Genomic DNA, 15,533 nt, shown 5'->3' on the forward strand with positions numbered 1-15,533 from the left:
TACTGTTGCAGCTCCAATGCCCAGCGTGCGAGGCGGCCAGTGGGGTTGTCGATGGAGTTGAGCCATTTGAGCGCTAGGTGATCCGTTATCACCAGGAAGTTGTATCCCTCTAAGTAGGGTCGCATCTTCCGTATAGCCCAGACAATGGCTAAGCATTCCTTCTCCGTGGCCGAATAGTTTTTCTCCGCTCCATTAAGGGTACGGCTTGCATAGGCTATGACGCGTTCACCATCCTCCAACTCCTGAGTTAATACCGCTCCGAGCCCGTAGTCGCTGGCATCGGTCTGTAACACAAACATTATAGAAATCCGTACACACCAAGACTGGCGCGTTAGTCAGTCTAACCTTTAAAAGCTCGAACGCCGTTTGGTGCTCTTCCGTCCATCGCCAATGCTTTCCCTTCTTCAGCAGTGACGTAAACGGATGAGCTAGTATGGCAAAATCGGGCACGAATCGGCGATACCAGGACACGACCCCCAGGAAACGTCGTGTCAGTGTCTTCGGTTCGGTCATTTCTGTTATCGCCGCGATCTTGTCTGGGTCTGTATGGATACCTTCTCCGCTGATAACATGGCCTGGGTATCGAGTCTCGCGCCGGAAGAACTCGCATTTTTGCAGGATTTATTTTTAGATTGGCTTGACGTAACCGCTGGAATACTTCGCGTAACTTGTTCAGGGGTTCCTCCAATCTTTAACCAATAATAATAATATCGTCGTGATAGGCAAACGCGTAAGGTTCCAGATCTGGACTGATAACACTACCCAAAGCGAGCTGGAAAGTGGCTGGGGCAGAATGCAAACCGAATGGCATCACCCGCCATTGATATTATCCTCGGCCGGCTACCGTAAAAGCGGTATATTTCTTGCTGGCCTCGTCCATCGGTATTTGCCAGTAGCCATCTTTCAAGTTGAGACTGCTAAAAAATTTGGCTTCTCGAAGGCGGTCCGCGATGGACGAGATTCGAGGCAATGGGTACGCATCTGGTTCCGACCCGCTGTTCAGATGCCTGAAGTCCATGCAAAGTCTGCAGGTTCCATTCTTCTTCTGGGCCAAGATAATTGGTGAGCTATACAGACTGTGCGATGGTTCGATATGGCCTTTAGCCAGTAACTCACAAACCTTCCCATCTATGGTTGCTTGCATGGCGGGATTCCGGGCGGCATACCTCAGCTTAAATGGTCGATCATCTTTCATGACGATTCGGTGTGTTGCGATTGTCGAGGGACCATGTAGGCTATGGAACTTCTGTAACTCACCTTCCAGGAAATTCCTAATGTGTGTGTCGTCGTGGCTGAGTTGATCTCTTGGAACTGGTGTATGAGTATCGGCGGGGTTCTACGCAGTGGTCGCCAGCGCCACCTGCGTAGTCGAAATTGGCTGCGTAGTCAAAGTGAGATGACGTTGACTCTCGTGACTCAGCGAGACACCGGTGGGGAGTCGATCGGCTCCGAATGTGCAAGTTAGACCCGCAACCTCTATTTGGGCCTGAGCATTGACTGTAAAGTCCAGTACGAGTAGCACGTCTTCGGTAGCTTCGGGCATCACCAGAAATCTCGTGTGTATGCGTTTGTTTCCTATATCAACGGGAAGTTCCACCACTTCGTTAAAGCGGCACTGGGATCCATCCGTTTTGACCGCAACAGCGGCAGGCTATGCGTGGGTTGACGGTCTCGGCCGCCCTCTGGGGTCCCTCGTCTGGATCGTGTCGTTGGTGATGTTCCTTTGTGTGAGTACCGAGCGGCGGTAAACCTTCTTGATATACCAGAAGTACTCCGGTAGCGCGTTGCGGAAAATGCGCTCAACCTTCTGTTCCTCGGAGAGGTCGCAGTAACGCATAAGGTCTTGCATCGCAAGGGCGAAGTTCTTAAAGGTCTCCCCGGGTTTCTGTCGGTGCTTCCTCCAGATGTTTGAAATAACGTGATGGCAGGAAGAATTTCAAAAACTCCCCTCGGAAATCGTTCCAGTTCATTCAGTGTTTGATGGCAGTACGGTACCACACCAGCGCTCTTCCAACCAAAACTTCGGGCATCATTTTGGGCAAGATGTTGACGTCCATCGCGTACATGAGAGCTAGTTCTTCCGACCTCTCGATAAACTCCAGCGGGCTACGCTCTCCATCGTAGTGGACTCCCCACTTACGTACCTGATCCGCGATCACTCAAATGTCTTGCAGTTGGATTTTGTCATTGTCGCCACGCTGAGAGTTGGTCCCTACGGGTCCAGCGGCCTGATCTGTCGAAGGTAACGGATTCACCGCTTCCTGTTCCATTGCATCCATGCTCAGGGCCCGGAGACCTGTTGTGGATGGTGGCAATACTGCGGGAGATTTGACATTGTCATGCTTGGCTTGTATTACTAGCAGTCTCGTCTGGATCTTCTCTGTATCCAAAAATGTAGCAAAACGCCGCTACAGCTCGTCCACTGTCCCTTCGGCATCAAGTTCGAATTCGGCTAGGAAGGTGGTTAAATCCTCTTTCCGGAGGGAGTATACCCACGATACACGCAGTGTGTTTGTCATTCTGTCACCAAGTTGCAAAATAATGTCGATCGAAGTGCCAGGTTTCTAATAATTTAACACATAAATAAAAGTTTTATCTATCTTGAATAATATGTTCTATTGAACCAAAATTGGCTCGCCATTGTCAGATACATGATGACAAACAACCATTAATTTTTTTTTAAATTAAATCTTCGTAAGTCAACCAGGATAATTGTTGTGCAGTACTACTAAAATGATTACCATATATAGTGTCTGCTTTTATATTCAAGCTAATGGAAGTGTGAGGACCAAAATCATTGTCTAATAGTAACTTCGCTGTATTAACCCTAGAGAGATAACCTACGTCTGAGAGACGTATGCCTTTCTAATTTTTCGCTCTCCCTCTCTCGAATGTTTGTGCAACACGATGCTGCTTTTGTTTTTCTCAGTCGTCTCCAGTAGCTTGCCGGTGGTGGTTATTTTGTCGTGGTAAGTTCGATACTCTTTGAGTTTTGGCGATCGCATATGGTTAGCTTTTGTGTGACTTTTACACTCAATTTGAATAAATTTGTTTTGTTCGTGATTTTGTATTTTCATTATTTAAACTAAGAACAATGGCCCGAAATAGATGTTTAAATGACACAGAAATAAATGCGTATTTGCAAGATTTATCGGACGATTCGAATTCGTCTGATGACAGTGAAACAGAAAATGAATTATTTGAAGATGATGTTCAGAGCGATGTCGAAGATGAGGAAATCGCCAGTGAAGATCCTGATATCAACACAGCTTTATTGGAGGACCAATTTACAGGATCTTCCAATTGTGTTTCTTCTTCAGATAGCCGTATTCTTACGTTTTCTGAACCTACTATTAGAAGCAAAAGTAAGTACTGCTGGACAACGTCGAAAGGTAAAAATGCTGGCAGAGTTTCTTCATCCAACATTGTTCGAACGGCAAGAGGTCCTACTAGACAATGTAAATCATTGCTTGAGCCCCTTTCCTGCTTTAACGCATTTTTTACCGACGAAATTATTCTAGAAATTGTAAAATGGACAAATGTGGAAATATCCCTGAAACGTGAAGACGGAATGACGAATGCAACTTATAGGGATACAAGTGAACACGAACTCCGCGCTCTGATTGGAATTCTCGCTTTGACAGCTGCGTTAAAAGATAACCATCTGGCAGCCGATGAAATATTTGATAATACCTACAGCGGAACGTTATATACTTCGGCTATGAGTCGCGAAAGGTTTAAATTTTTGATTCGATGCCTGCGAATGGATGACAAAGCATTGCGAGCTTCTCTTCAACCTACTGACCGGTTTTTGCCTGTCAGAAAAGTGTGGGATATGTTCATTGAACAATCCCAAACCAGTTACACACCGGGGTCGCATACCACAATTGACGAGCAGTTGCTGGGTTTTCGTGGCCGATGTCCATTTAAGATGTACATTCCCAATAAACCAAACAAATATGGGATCAAAATTGTAATGATTTGCGACAGTGCCACAAAATATATGTTCAATGCCATTCCATACCTAGGCAAATCGAGTAATACCAACAACGTCCCTCTGGGGGAATATTACGTGAAGGAATTATCCAAAGATTTTATAATTCTAACAAGATGTACAAATCGCTTGCTCTTCCTGTTAGATAAAAGTGCAAGAGTTTAATTTCATACATGTTCGTTATCTATTTTGGTTTTTGGCAGGTTCGATGCAACATATTAACGAATTTCTCTTTGATAATTCATTCGTAGAGGAGGCCATCTTTGAAAATATTTTCGCAAACATTGAAAAAGTCGAAAAATTGAATTAAATTAAAAAATAAAAAATACAAATAATAATTAAGTTTTCAAGGATAAAATCATCATAAAATCAAGACAAAAAGTTTTTAAGTGAAAGTAAGTGGAGTAAGTGAAAAACTTTTTGGTTTTCAATAAGTCGGTTTGATCTGTTACCAAAACCGGTGTTGTATAGCCCTCTTTGCTGTAGCCAGTGTGCAATTTAAAGACCGCCAGAAGCTGCTCCGTAACTTTTTTCAAGATATTCAACTGGACGCCGGAAAAAACATCCATCGATATTTCACCAATGCCCAATTCAAATCGTGACAAATCTCCTGGCAAGTCATCCTCCAGGCTGGCCAATTCCATGCGTGAATTATTCAACCCAGACGTTTCAATTTCCATGGCTATTAACTGCCTGTTCGTGGAATTTTCGTTCGCTTCGAGACGAACAATTCGTCAAAAATTCCATCGATATTTCACCAATGCCCAATTCAAATCGTGACAAATCTCCTGGCAAGTCATCCTCCAGGCTGGCCAATTTCATGCGTGAATTATTCAACCCAGACGTTTCAATTTCCATGGCTATTAACTGCCTGTTCGTGGAATTTTCGTTCGCTTCGAGACGAACAATTCGTCAAAAATTCCATAGTGATATCTCGAAAACCAGATTCTGTGGAATCCTAATTGTTTCGATGTTCGATAGTAAATCATAAATAATGAGTTCATGACAAATTTCAAGATTATTATTAGTTTATTATGTTAGTTTCAATCTAGACGAACGATTCGTCTCGAGTCGATTTTGTTTCATGAACAGGCTGTAAGATGTTCAATTAGTTCCAAATTGCGTGGTTTAGCACCTTTCACATAGAGATCAGGACATTTTTCAGTTGGCAAAGAATTTTTTAAGCCTTATTGAAGATTTGAGTATTTTCTTTTGTGTGATATTACACAGAAAGCGATTGATCAAAGATGTCTTCGCTGGTGCTTTCAAGAGATTTCCATAATCAATGCCGCTGACATTTTGATATTGTATTGTATTTGAAAATGTTTGTATTGTATTTGTAAACAGAACTCACATTTGGATGTTCTTGAATTTTTGTTGTTTTGTCATACCGCTACTAACTGGGAATTATTTACTATATATACACTTTTTAGGTTCTTCCAATTTTTGACACACTTAAAGGATATTTGTTGAAGATGAGGTGCATACTGTGCAAAACCGAAAAAAAATTGGGTGAGACCAATATACACTATTATAGTTTCCCAAAGGATTTATTACCCGTTTGGTGCCGCAACATTCGGATCGAAGAAACTCGGATAGCACCATCTGCCCGCATCTGCAGCAGGCATTTTGCAGCAGAATGCTTTTTGAAGACAAAGTTGCGGAAAGGTTCTATCCCAACGTTGTTGCTCGGTAAGCAAAATACATCTACAAACCCCAAATAATCACATATCATTCACATACAAATAACTAACCAATAAATTAACAAATAAATAAATAAATAATATATTAACAATTTCTCCGCCTAATTCTACGACTTTAAAATGGAATAAAGAGAAAAACAATTACTACACCCTAAAAAATCGCTTCTCTAATACAGGGCTGTGGAGTCGAGACAATTTTTCTCGACTCCAACTCCAACATTTTTCATCAGCTCGACTTGGACTCCGGTGTCGACTCCGGGTAATATAACTAAATTGTATTATAACAGAATTACTTTGTACATAGTTTTTTTGTGGGGATACCGTATCTGCCAGCGTTGCTAATTTAGCTTTTTTCCCGCTAGATTTGGCTTTTTTTTTAAGTCGTTTAGCGGGAAAAAAAATGCATTTAGCTTTTAGCTTTTTTTCAGGACCCTGTTTAGCTATTTTTGGCTTTTTTATTTTCGACATGTTTCTGTTGAAATATGGATAAAACTGGGTTTATATCTAAACTTTGCGGCCAGAATAAATTTTCCACATATTTCAAAGCTCAATTGAAACATTAATAATGATTCCAGCCATTATGCTGGTATGTTTGCAGCAAATAAACCTGGTTGTAAAGTTTTTTCCTCATATTTATAGAAGTTATCGTTAACTTTAAATCTACTTTTACCATACAAATTTCTTGGATAAACTGTCAGTAAATTATTGGGAATATTAGCATTTGACTCGTTTATCCTTGATATGTTATTATAATATTCTAAAGTTATTATGATATTAATAAATTAAACTAGTAGATGTGTTTAATTTATGAAAAAATATTGTCGTATCGTGTATGTGCTTAAAATATAAACGCGAATGTTTGTTATAAGAGAATTTGTGAACTTTTTTTTTTGATAATAATAAAACACATAGAAAAGGAATATGATTATGGTCACCACCCAACAATAACATTTTGCTCTTAAAACATGTTTGAGGTGATCATATTCCTTCTCTGGGTGTAGGGTATATTCTAAAACATGCTTGAACTTCATGAAACTAGCTCATGAAGAAAAGGCTGAGAAACGAATAAATTCAAATTTGATTCGGAATCAATAACAAAGTTATTAGTGTACAACATCTTTGAAACCGGCCATGCTTTTTTTTCAGTGTATGTAAGAAATAATAAGGAAATAAATTCTTGAATGTGGTATTATATTTTAACATCAAATAAACAAAAATAAAAGTAATCGTATTGATAGGATCAAAACATTTTTAAACGCGCGATAAAAACAAATCTGCTATTTATGAATGGAATGGATTTACATTTACGAAAATTGGACAACAATAGGTTTGTTTGGGTAATTTTTCAATGGAAGTTATCCAGTATAAACTTGCAAGATAGTAAGAATGGGTTTTATTCTCTTGGGTAAAATTTGGAGAAGTGTTTTTTATTAGCTAATTTTTGTAAATTTTAAATTAATAATTTATTATATTTCCAAATTTAAAAAAAATCTTTAGTCGTGTCTTTGTTTTTTTTCTTTGTTGTTTTTAATGGGAAACTTTTTGAATTTTCCGATTTCATAATCTTGAACCTTGGAGATTATATTTCCTCGTTTTTTATTTAACACCTGACATCAAGGCATATTAATCCAGGTAAAGTCATGCAATCAGGTGACTAATATCGACATTCATCTTGTCAAAGGCTTTGTTTACGTTTAGTAGATTTGTTTACATTCTTTGTTTACATATATATTGCTTTTATTTACATTAAACTTAAAAACACTATGGTTCGAGTGTACGAATTGAGGCATTAAGGAATCTAAGAGATGCTATAGCAATAAATCATGGGATCCCTATGAAGTTCAAAGAGCTTATATGGAAAAGGTCATCATATGTCTACGAGATGGATCAAATGGGTTTCTGGAATCCCAAACGGGTATAAAATAATGTATAACAATGTAACCACCAATAAAACAAAAACTTTCTCATAGGAACCGGTAAAACCTTATGTTCATCTTTGGAATGGCTGCAATCCCGAAAAGAAATGAAGATGCAAATACAACAAACAGCACCGCCACCAATTATTTTAAAAACAATCCTATTTAGGCGGAGCACCTGTAAATGATTGCTCGTGCAAATCCCAAGGATGGTAGCTGGGGTCTTCCTAAAATAATATATATATAATGGGTACTTGAGGTACCCATTCACAACTAACGCAAGCTATGTAAGAATTAAAGCGGACATCTTACTCATTTACGAGAGCGGTGGTTTTGGGATCCAGAGATCAATTGTGTACATATCCCGAGGTATTGCGAGAACAGGGCAATTCAAATAAAACACAGATCGATTTGTCGATTGCGAGTCCAAAAAAGAACTTGTGCCTTTCATCATCGTGTGGAATCGCGCAAAGATGATCTGGATTTAATGGACATTGAAGACTTGGTTAAAGTAGGTAAAAACTCAAAATGTGTCCATATTATGGAGCCAAAGAATTGATTGAAGATGCAGACAATGTATTTATGTCCTATAACTATTTATTGGACACATCTGCACGGAAAGCAAATAGAATTGAATTGAGCAATACCTCATAATATCGGAAAGATAAATAATAAATAATTTTTATGATTTTTTATAATTTTTAATGGATTCTAACGCTTGTCTGAAACGTTTGACCTCATATATTTTCAAAAATTCATAACTTTTTCAGATTGAATTTAGCATTTTTTTGACAAAATTTAAATAATTTGTACCATTTTATGAATTCTTAAACAGTTTTTAACCAATTTGAAACAAAAAATTTAACATTACCAATTAAAAATATGAAAAAAAAACATGTTATAAAAATTGAATGAAAAGAACTTCCTGTGTAGTTAAAATGAAGAACATCATTGGGAGTACATCTTCTGGAAGATCTTTTAAAGTTGTGCCTTTGGAAGAACTTCCAAATTTTTTGATGGGTAACTCTGCACTTCTGTCACATAGGATCAGCAATAATTTTTTATGAAATAGCGCAATGCCTCATGCAAACGATCCATAAATTCTGTTCCTGGTGTAATACAATTGCTACCGAATCGTTCGTGTTCTCTCACTTCACCTAGGCTCTGCGCTAATCGTTCCAAAGTTCAGCTTCCTTGGCTGAACGAAAACGTCTACTACGCTGTTGATTCATTTTTGCACGAGGGGTCACGCCGTCAATGGCCATAAAGAATAATTTCTGTGGTTTAATTAGAAAATACAACTTGTCAATATAGTTGAATATGTCCTTCAACATATCCTCCTGTTATGTTGAGATGGATGTTTGTATCATCGGAATGGGAGCAATTGTGAATAATGCCATTCATATCCAAATAAAGATTATCAAAATCGGGAACCTAAATAGAATACACAAGAAGCTCATAATTATTTCCTCCAACTTGTTACATGTCACTCCACACTTACGCATTGTTCCCAGGCCAATTCATTGAGACAAGGATACCGTTCGCTTATGTAGCGGAAAAATTTCGCCCCATTTTTTGTTGTTGTTTTGTATTGATGTCTGCCTTAGGCATATATTTAACTTCAAATGCCTTTTTGTTCTTTGTAATAAACAATTGTTGGCTGAAAACAACACTACACATACACAAAATGTCAAGTTAAGTCATCTGCCATTTTAGTTTGACATTATAATTATCATGGGGGGTACACACGTTTGCTCGTGACTTTACCTTTAATTAATATGCCTTGACCTGACATCTAAATCCTCCTATTTCCTACACACATAGAAAAGTCTACAAAAAAACAGCAGTAGGCATCTGCTGTTATATTTTTTTAGTTCAGGGTCTAACGAACAACAAGCTCTTAAATACGATCACCAAACTTTTAGTTTTTTGTTATTCCTCAATTTCATAATTATTCATATTTTTGAACAAATACTACATACATTCATTGTTTTAGTTTTGTTACGATTGCCTATAAGTTAACAGTTTTGTTTGTTTTAGGCAAACTAAAACATGTTTTAGTGTAATCGAGCTTACAAATAACAGACAATGTTTGCTATGTATTTCAGTAAACAGTAACTGCATTCCCTTTTTCAGCTGACTTTGCGCTGTTTTAGCAGAATATCTGGTGTTTCTACTAACAAATTTCTTTGGGTGTATGTCGTAGGCTGTTCTTGTCCAATATTTGTCCGAAGTTTACTAACGTATACAAAAATAAATTCTTTTCATTTTTCTTTTCTTATGCATGTGTAAATATCATACTTTAAATATAGAAACTATTACTACAAATATAGAAACTAATTATAAATATTTAAATATTAATATATGTATTTAATTAATGGGATTTGGTTTTTATCTATGTTTTAAAATCTACGTATTTTAATCTATTTTGCATTTTTGTTGAATTTCAGTGTTTGAGTGCCTTTTTCGTAGTAGTCTGATTTTGCCTGCAACCCTTCAAAGTGGAAACTACTCAATGGGATCACTTTTGGAAGTATCTAAATAAATAAACTAACCAAATTTTTATTTATTTGTTTAAAGTTGTTTGATTGCATATATATTTATATCGATATATTAATATATTAAACCTAAAAATAATAAAATTACAAAATTATTAATATTATTCCAATGCACTCAAAAAAAAGATAATTTAAATTGGCAAAGAATTATTTATATGGCTAATTTTTATGGTTTGTACAATCAATACATTGGGAACTAATCTTTAATATTATTGAAACCATCCATAAATTTGACGTTAAACTTATTTCCGTACACCACGCACTCGTATGGTGTAGCTTTTTATACCCTCCACCATAGAATGGGGGTATATTAACTATAACATTCCGTTTGTAACACATCAAAATATTCCTCTAAGATTCCATCCGTCTGTTGAAATCACGCTAACTTCCGAACGAAACAAGCTATCGACTTGAAAATTGGCAAAAGTAATTGTTATTGATTTAGGTCGGATCGTATTTCGAATGGACCATATCGGTCCAGTTTTGCGTATAGCCTTATACGCAAAACGGACCCTCAGTTTTGAGAGATGCATATTTCTTCCGATTCGGTTGAAATTTGGTACATTGCGTTAGCCATGCAAAAATTGGTTCATATCGGTTTTTAGTTATATATAGCCGATAGCCAATCACAAAAAAATTGGTCTATATCGCAAAACATAAACTACCAAAACATTATTCCTAAAAAATTTTGTCAAATTAAATTATAAACGTATTTAATCGGCTTTTTTTGCTTAACATATACCCCGTATGTACTAACTTCAATTTAGAAGACGTTGTTAAGAAATTTTAAAATACCTTGCCATCGACAAGTGCTATTGCAACCCAAGCAATTCGATTGTGGATAACAGTCTTTAGTAGAAGTTTCTACGCAGTCCATGGTGGAGGGTACATAAGATTCGGCCTGGCCGAACGTAAATACTTGTTTCAGTGCACATCGTAAGTAAGAAAAGTCTAAAGTCGGCCGACAATATTATACTCTTCACCATTGTGTAGACCAAAATTTTTGCTATCATTTCAAATCCATTAAATTTGTAGCTGTATAAAGCTCCAAATTACAATGTACATACCAAATTAGAATTTAAATCTGTAGCGATTTGGGAACAAATTTAACACTTCTACAAATTCTCTACTATTTAAATTAGCTAGATCATAAACGACTTTTCCCAAAATAGATAGACAGGCGGACATATCTATATCGACTCAGAATTTAATTGTAAAACAAATTGTATACTCAACGATGGGTCACATCGTGCTCCCTCTTGACGTTACATACATATATGGACAAACATTTTAGTGGTGGTGAAGGGTATCAAAAGTGGCTTTTAAACATATTTTACATACCTTGGATGGAATATGCATTCTAAAACATATTTACTTTCAACAAATAATAAAGTACCTTTGTTTGCTTTCATTGGACAGCAACATTTTAACCGCATACATTGGGGAACAGACCTACTTATTAAATTGAACCATCGACACATTTTCATAACTTTTGCTTCCTCCTTTCTTTCGTAAATATCATACCGAAAACCAAATCAATACTTTCATACATGTTTGAAAATGAACTCATCAACTGCATACGTGTGTGAAGCTAAACTCATGAGCCTATTGGGAAGAAAGAACAAGCGATATGTACATCTTGGGAAATCAGATAATCTTTGGAATTATCCAAACCAATACATGGGACTTCTCGCAATATTACTTGTGACAACTGATTTACGCCAGTTCCACTGGCAAATAACTTGTTAAAAGAGCCGTACAAATTGACTTTGGTGGGAACTATAAGGTTCAATAAACGTGAAATTCCGGAATTAATGAAAAATGCACGATCGCGAAAGGTTGTAACTGCCAGATTTTGTTATGATGGACCTTTAACGCTTTTGTCCTATAAACCAAAGCCTTCTAAAATGGTGTTCATGCTCTCATCCTGCAATGAAAAAGGCACTATCGATGAAAGTAGTGGTAAGCCAGACATGATTTTGTATTATAACCAAACAAAAGGAGGAGTCGACTCGCTCGACCAAATGTGTTCAATAATGTCGTGCCCAAGGAAAACTAACCGTTGGCCTATGGCAATATTTTACGGACTGCTCAACATAGCTTTTGTAAATTCATACGTTATTTATTGCCACAACCTGCAGTCTCGAAATCAAAAACCGTCTAGTCGAAGAAATTATATGAAAACTATCCAGTTCGTTGACATCGCCATGGATGGAAAAGCGCTTAGAGGCTCCTAGTTTAAGTAACGCTTTAAAGCGAAATATAAAAAAATGCATTGCCTCAACAGGTTGAAAGAGACAATAATGGAAACAGAGAAGAACCTGAACCAAAGAAAAAAAGATACTGTTATTATTGCCCCTCCAAAATAAGGCGTATGTCTAAAATGGTGTGTGTAAAATGTACTAAGTCTATATGCGGGGAACATAGAAATGAAGTGTGCAAAACTTGTACCTAATGTGATCATACTTAATATTTTTTTTATTAATCATAAATGTTATATCTAAATAAGCTTAAAAAGCGAAAGAAATGTGTTCATTTTAGTTTTTAAGAAAACGGCAGTTCCTTTTACAAAATACTTTTTTTGTTTATTTTATAAGAATACTGAAATGTGATTTTTTCATAACTAATAAAAAAAAGTTTCGCCAATAACGCATTTAAATAATAAAGAAATATATAAAGAATACATGTAAGTACAAAAAAGGTGAAAAATATTTCCAAAAATGTTGTCACCATAAAGAAAAACTATGATACGTCCCACAGACGTATGGTTATCTTTTCCGTAGCTTCCAATAGGGTTATCTTTCTAGGGTTAAACTGGTTATCATGGTCACGGATACAATTTAATATATTGTTTAACTCAATGTCGTAGTATGTGAAAAGTGTTTTAAAAGTCTCGAAGCTATTTGTTCTAGGAATTCTAATGTCACAAATCACTTTTAGGATAATAATTCTATTGATGATAAAGTTTCGCAGTTCTGTTAAAGATGTATGGGTTCAATGATTTCAGTATCGAAAGTGGGATTTGATTGTACTTTCGTATTATTATTTGATGGAGGAAGCTTTTCAAAGTGTTATTTTTTAACATGTTTCAAATGTGTATAAATGTTTGAAAATACGTGATTGCAATCGTCGCTACAAAAAAACCTTCTGTTACTTCTATGACGATATCGTATATGTAATGAGTATTGTGAATATATAGTAAATTTCTGTATGCAACATTCATAACTCATATTGTTCAAATCGAGAAAGAAAGAAATAATTAAAAAGAGATAATATAGATCTAAGTTAAGATAGTATCTTTAAAATATGGAATATAAAACATATACGAAAATTACAAATTTGCATTATTTGCAAGTTTATGGTAAACTGTTCTAATGCTTAAATTATTGAGATCATATTGAGTTTTAATATTAAATATGTACCGCTGAACAAAATTCCATACAAAATTCCATAGAGGCCAATATCGGATATTTAACATTTAAGGCAATGAAAATAGTAAAGCATGCTTCGAAAGCTTCTAATTCCATAGAGGCCAATATCGGATATTTAACATTTAAGGCAATGAAAATAGTAAAGCATGCTTCGACAGCTTCTAATGGTTGATTGAAAAAGTATTTTTTTCCACACAGAATCACGTACGCCTTAAGTTCATTAAGATTGCCCACAAAGGTTATTCTTGGTTGGCTTTCCATACGGAGTCTTTCAGAATTATCAGCTTCCTGCAAAGTCTAAAACAGATGTGTAGAAATTATAAGTGATTAAATTATATTTTTATATAGTCCTTAGAAATTTGACTTACTTCGTATTACAACTTTTCCTGTACTTCAATTTTAGATGCTTTTGCTCCCCCTTTTTATTAGCTCGTATAGCAGTCGATGGGAATATGTAGGGTAGAAGTAAGAATGACACTGCCTTTTTAAATACTGAAATAAACTTTATTTGTAACTGGCCAATATTAAAATACGTCTTCTCAATATCACCATTACTTAACATTTCTGAGCGCTTTAAAATTATTTGAGCCAAATTGTCTTTAACAAATTTTGCTTGCTCCAAAACATTTCCATAAAATTTGTCCCAACCTTTTATGCCGTGGTAAGAAGGATATTTGTTAGAAACATCGTTTAAAAGTAGTACAAAAATGTTGTTATCATTGTTTTTAATTAAATATTTGAAACTGTTCCAAGAATTCAAGTGTAGATAATTCTGCCTTCTGCAACAGCTGCTGACGTTCGTTTAAGCGCAATTGCACTTTTCAATAAAGGCATTGTCAAATATTGTGTTACTGTTTACATAATGAAAGTCATTTGATTCATCTGAAACGACTTTTCTTTATAATTTATGATGACAACTACATTAACCTCCATTTGCATGAAGCTCCGTTAGTGCTACGTAAGCTAACAAACTTTTAAACCGTACTATTGACATATCGGTCATCTTGCCTATATATAATATGCCAGTTAGGAGCATAACGGCTGAATTTTTTTCAGTTAAAGTTAACCGGATAGAAGATACTTGCAATTTACTTTCTGTTATCTGGCAGTTAAAGCCTAATGGAGCTACATGAAAATGGCCGTAAGTTTTATTGTTGCCTTGAGCTATAAGACAAATAGATGATTTATACGAGTATGCCCATCGCCTCAAAAATCCAGATTGTGATAACTTTTTCTGTAATTGTTATATGCATCATACAATTTTCCCGATGTTTTTTGCCCGAACTGAGCACTGGTGTAATATAAATCTTTAGGTTCTTGAGGCAAAACTTTGCTTACTAAATCGGCTAAGTACGTGAAATCGTTACGGTTTAGTCTGAACACAAAAATTTCATTAGTCGTAGACTAAAAGTAAAATTTTTGCAACAGCATATTCTAATAAAGTCACGAGAAGAGGTAAGGAACATGTGTATAATTTGTTTGATATTTTGTAATCATAACAGGCATGTTTACCTCAAAGTGCTTTAACTAAATTTATTTTATTTATTTTATGAATGGTCTATGTTCCTATATACACATATATAAATCTGACTCGATTTGGACAAATTTGTTAGACTTCTACAAAATCCCCAGAGATAAAAGTTCAATCGGCTATTGCCCAGGGGCGTAACTCAATGTTAGTTAAAACATATGGGATATATTTAAATCTAAAGAAATTCTTAGGCAACTTTGCAAAAGTGCATTTATGATATATCGGTCAATAGATATGTATTAGAGATATAGAAAAATTTGAGAATTTTTTAAAGTTTTCGTCTTAGCAGTGGCAAGGTAAATATGGGTAATTTTCCCAAATCGGAAAAACATATACATGAGAGCTATATCTAAATATGAACCGATTTTGAACAAATTTATCATCATTTTAAGAATGTTAA

General features: G+C 35.9%; 1 protein-coding gene and 3 long non-coding RNA genes across 5 annotated transcripts; 2 read left to right on the plus strand and 2 right to left on the minus strand.

The window, feature by feature from the left end:
• Positions 1-5,882: 5,882 nt before the first annotated feature.
• Positions 5,883-10,301, plus strand: LOC142225724 (uncharacterized). Its single transcript, XR_012719385.1, has 2 exons — positions 5,883-5,956; positions 10,064-10,301. It is a non-coding gene; the product is annotated as an uncharacterized LOC142225724 (long non-coding RNA).
• On the plus strand, positions 7,465-8,303 carry LOC142223209 (regulator of telomere elongation helicase 1 homolog). Its single transcript, XM_075293062.1, has 2 exons — positions 7,465-7,612; positions 7,668-8,303. Exons 1-2 carry the CDS (start codon positions 7,552-7,554, stop codon positions 7,799-7,801), a joined length of 195 nt encoding a protein of 64 aa, XP_075149177.1. The 5' UTR covers positions 7,465-7,551; the 3' UTR covers positions 7,802-8,303.
• LOC142223210 (uncharacterized) lies at positions 8,290-9,691 on the minus strand. Its single transcript, XR_012718625.1, has 2 exons — positions 9,115-9,691; positions 8,290-9,047 (listed from the first exon to the last, which is right to left on the minus strand). It is a non-coding gene; the product is annotated as an uncharacterized LOC142223210 (long non-coding RNA).
• Positions 10,302-13,192: 2,891 nt separating the features above from the next.
• LOC142225723 (uncharacterized) lies at positions 13,193-15,054 on the minus strand. 2 transcript variants are annotated; one of them, XR_012719384.1, is made up of 3 exons: positions 14,158-15,054; positions 13,971-14,094; positions 13,193-13,899 (listed from the first exon to the last, which is right to left on the minus strand). It is a non-coding gene; the product is annotated as an uncharacterized LOC142225723 (long non-coding RNA). The 2 variants fall into 2 exon arrangements; XR_012719383.1 differs by having other exon boundaries at positions 14,152-15,054.
• Positions 15,055-15,533: the final 479 nt, after the last annotated feature.

Source organism: Haematobia irritans, chromosome 2, assembly GCF_050003625.1.
Source record: "Haematobia irritans isolate KBUSLIRL chromosome 2, ASM5000362v1, whole genome shotgun sequence".
In the NCBI taxonomy this organism is placed as follows: domain Eukaryota; kingdom Metazoa; phylum Arthropoda; class Insecta; order Diptera; family Muscidae; genus Haematobia; species Haematobia irritans.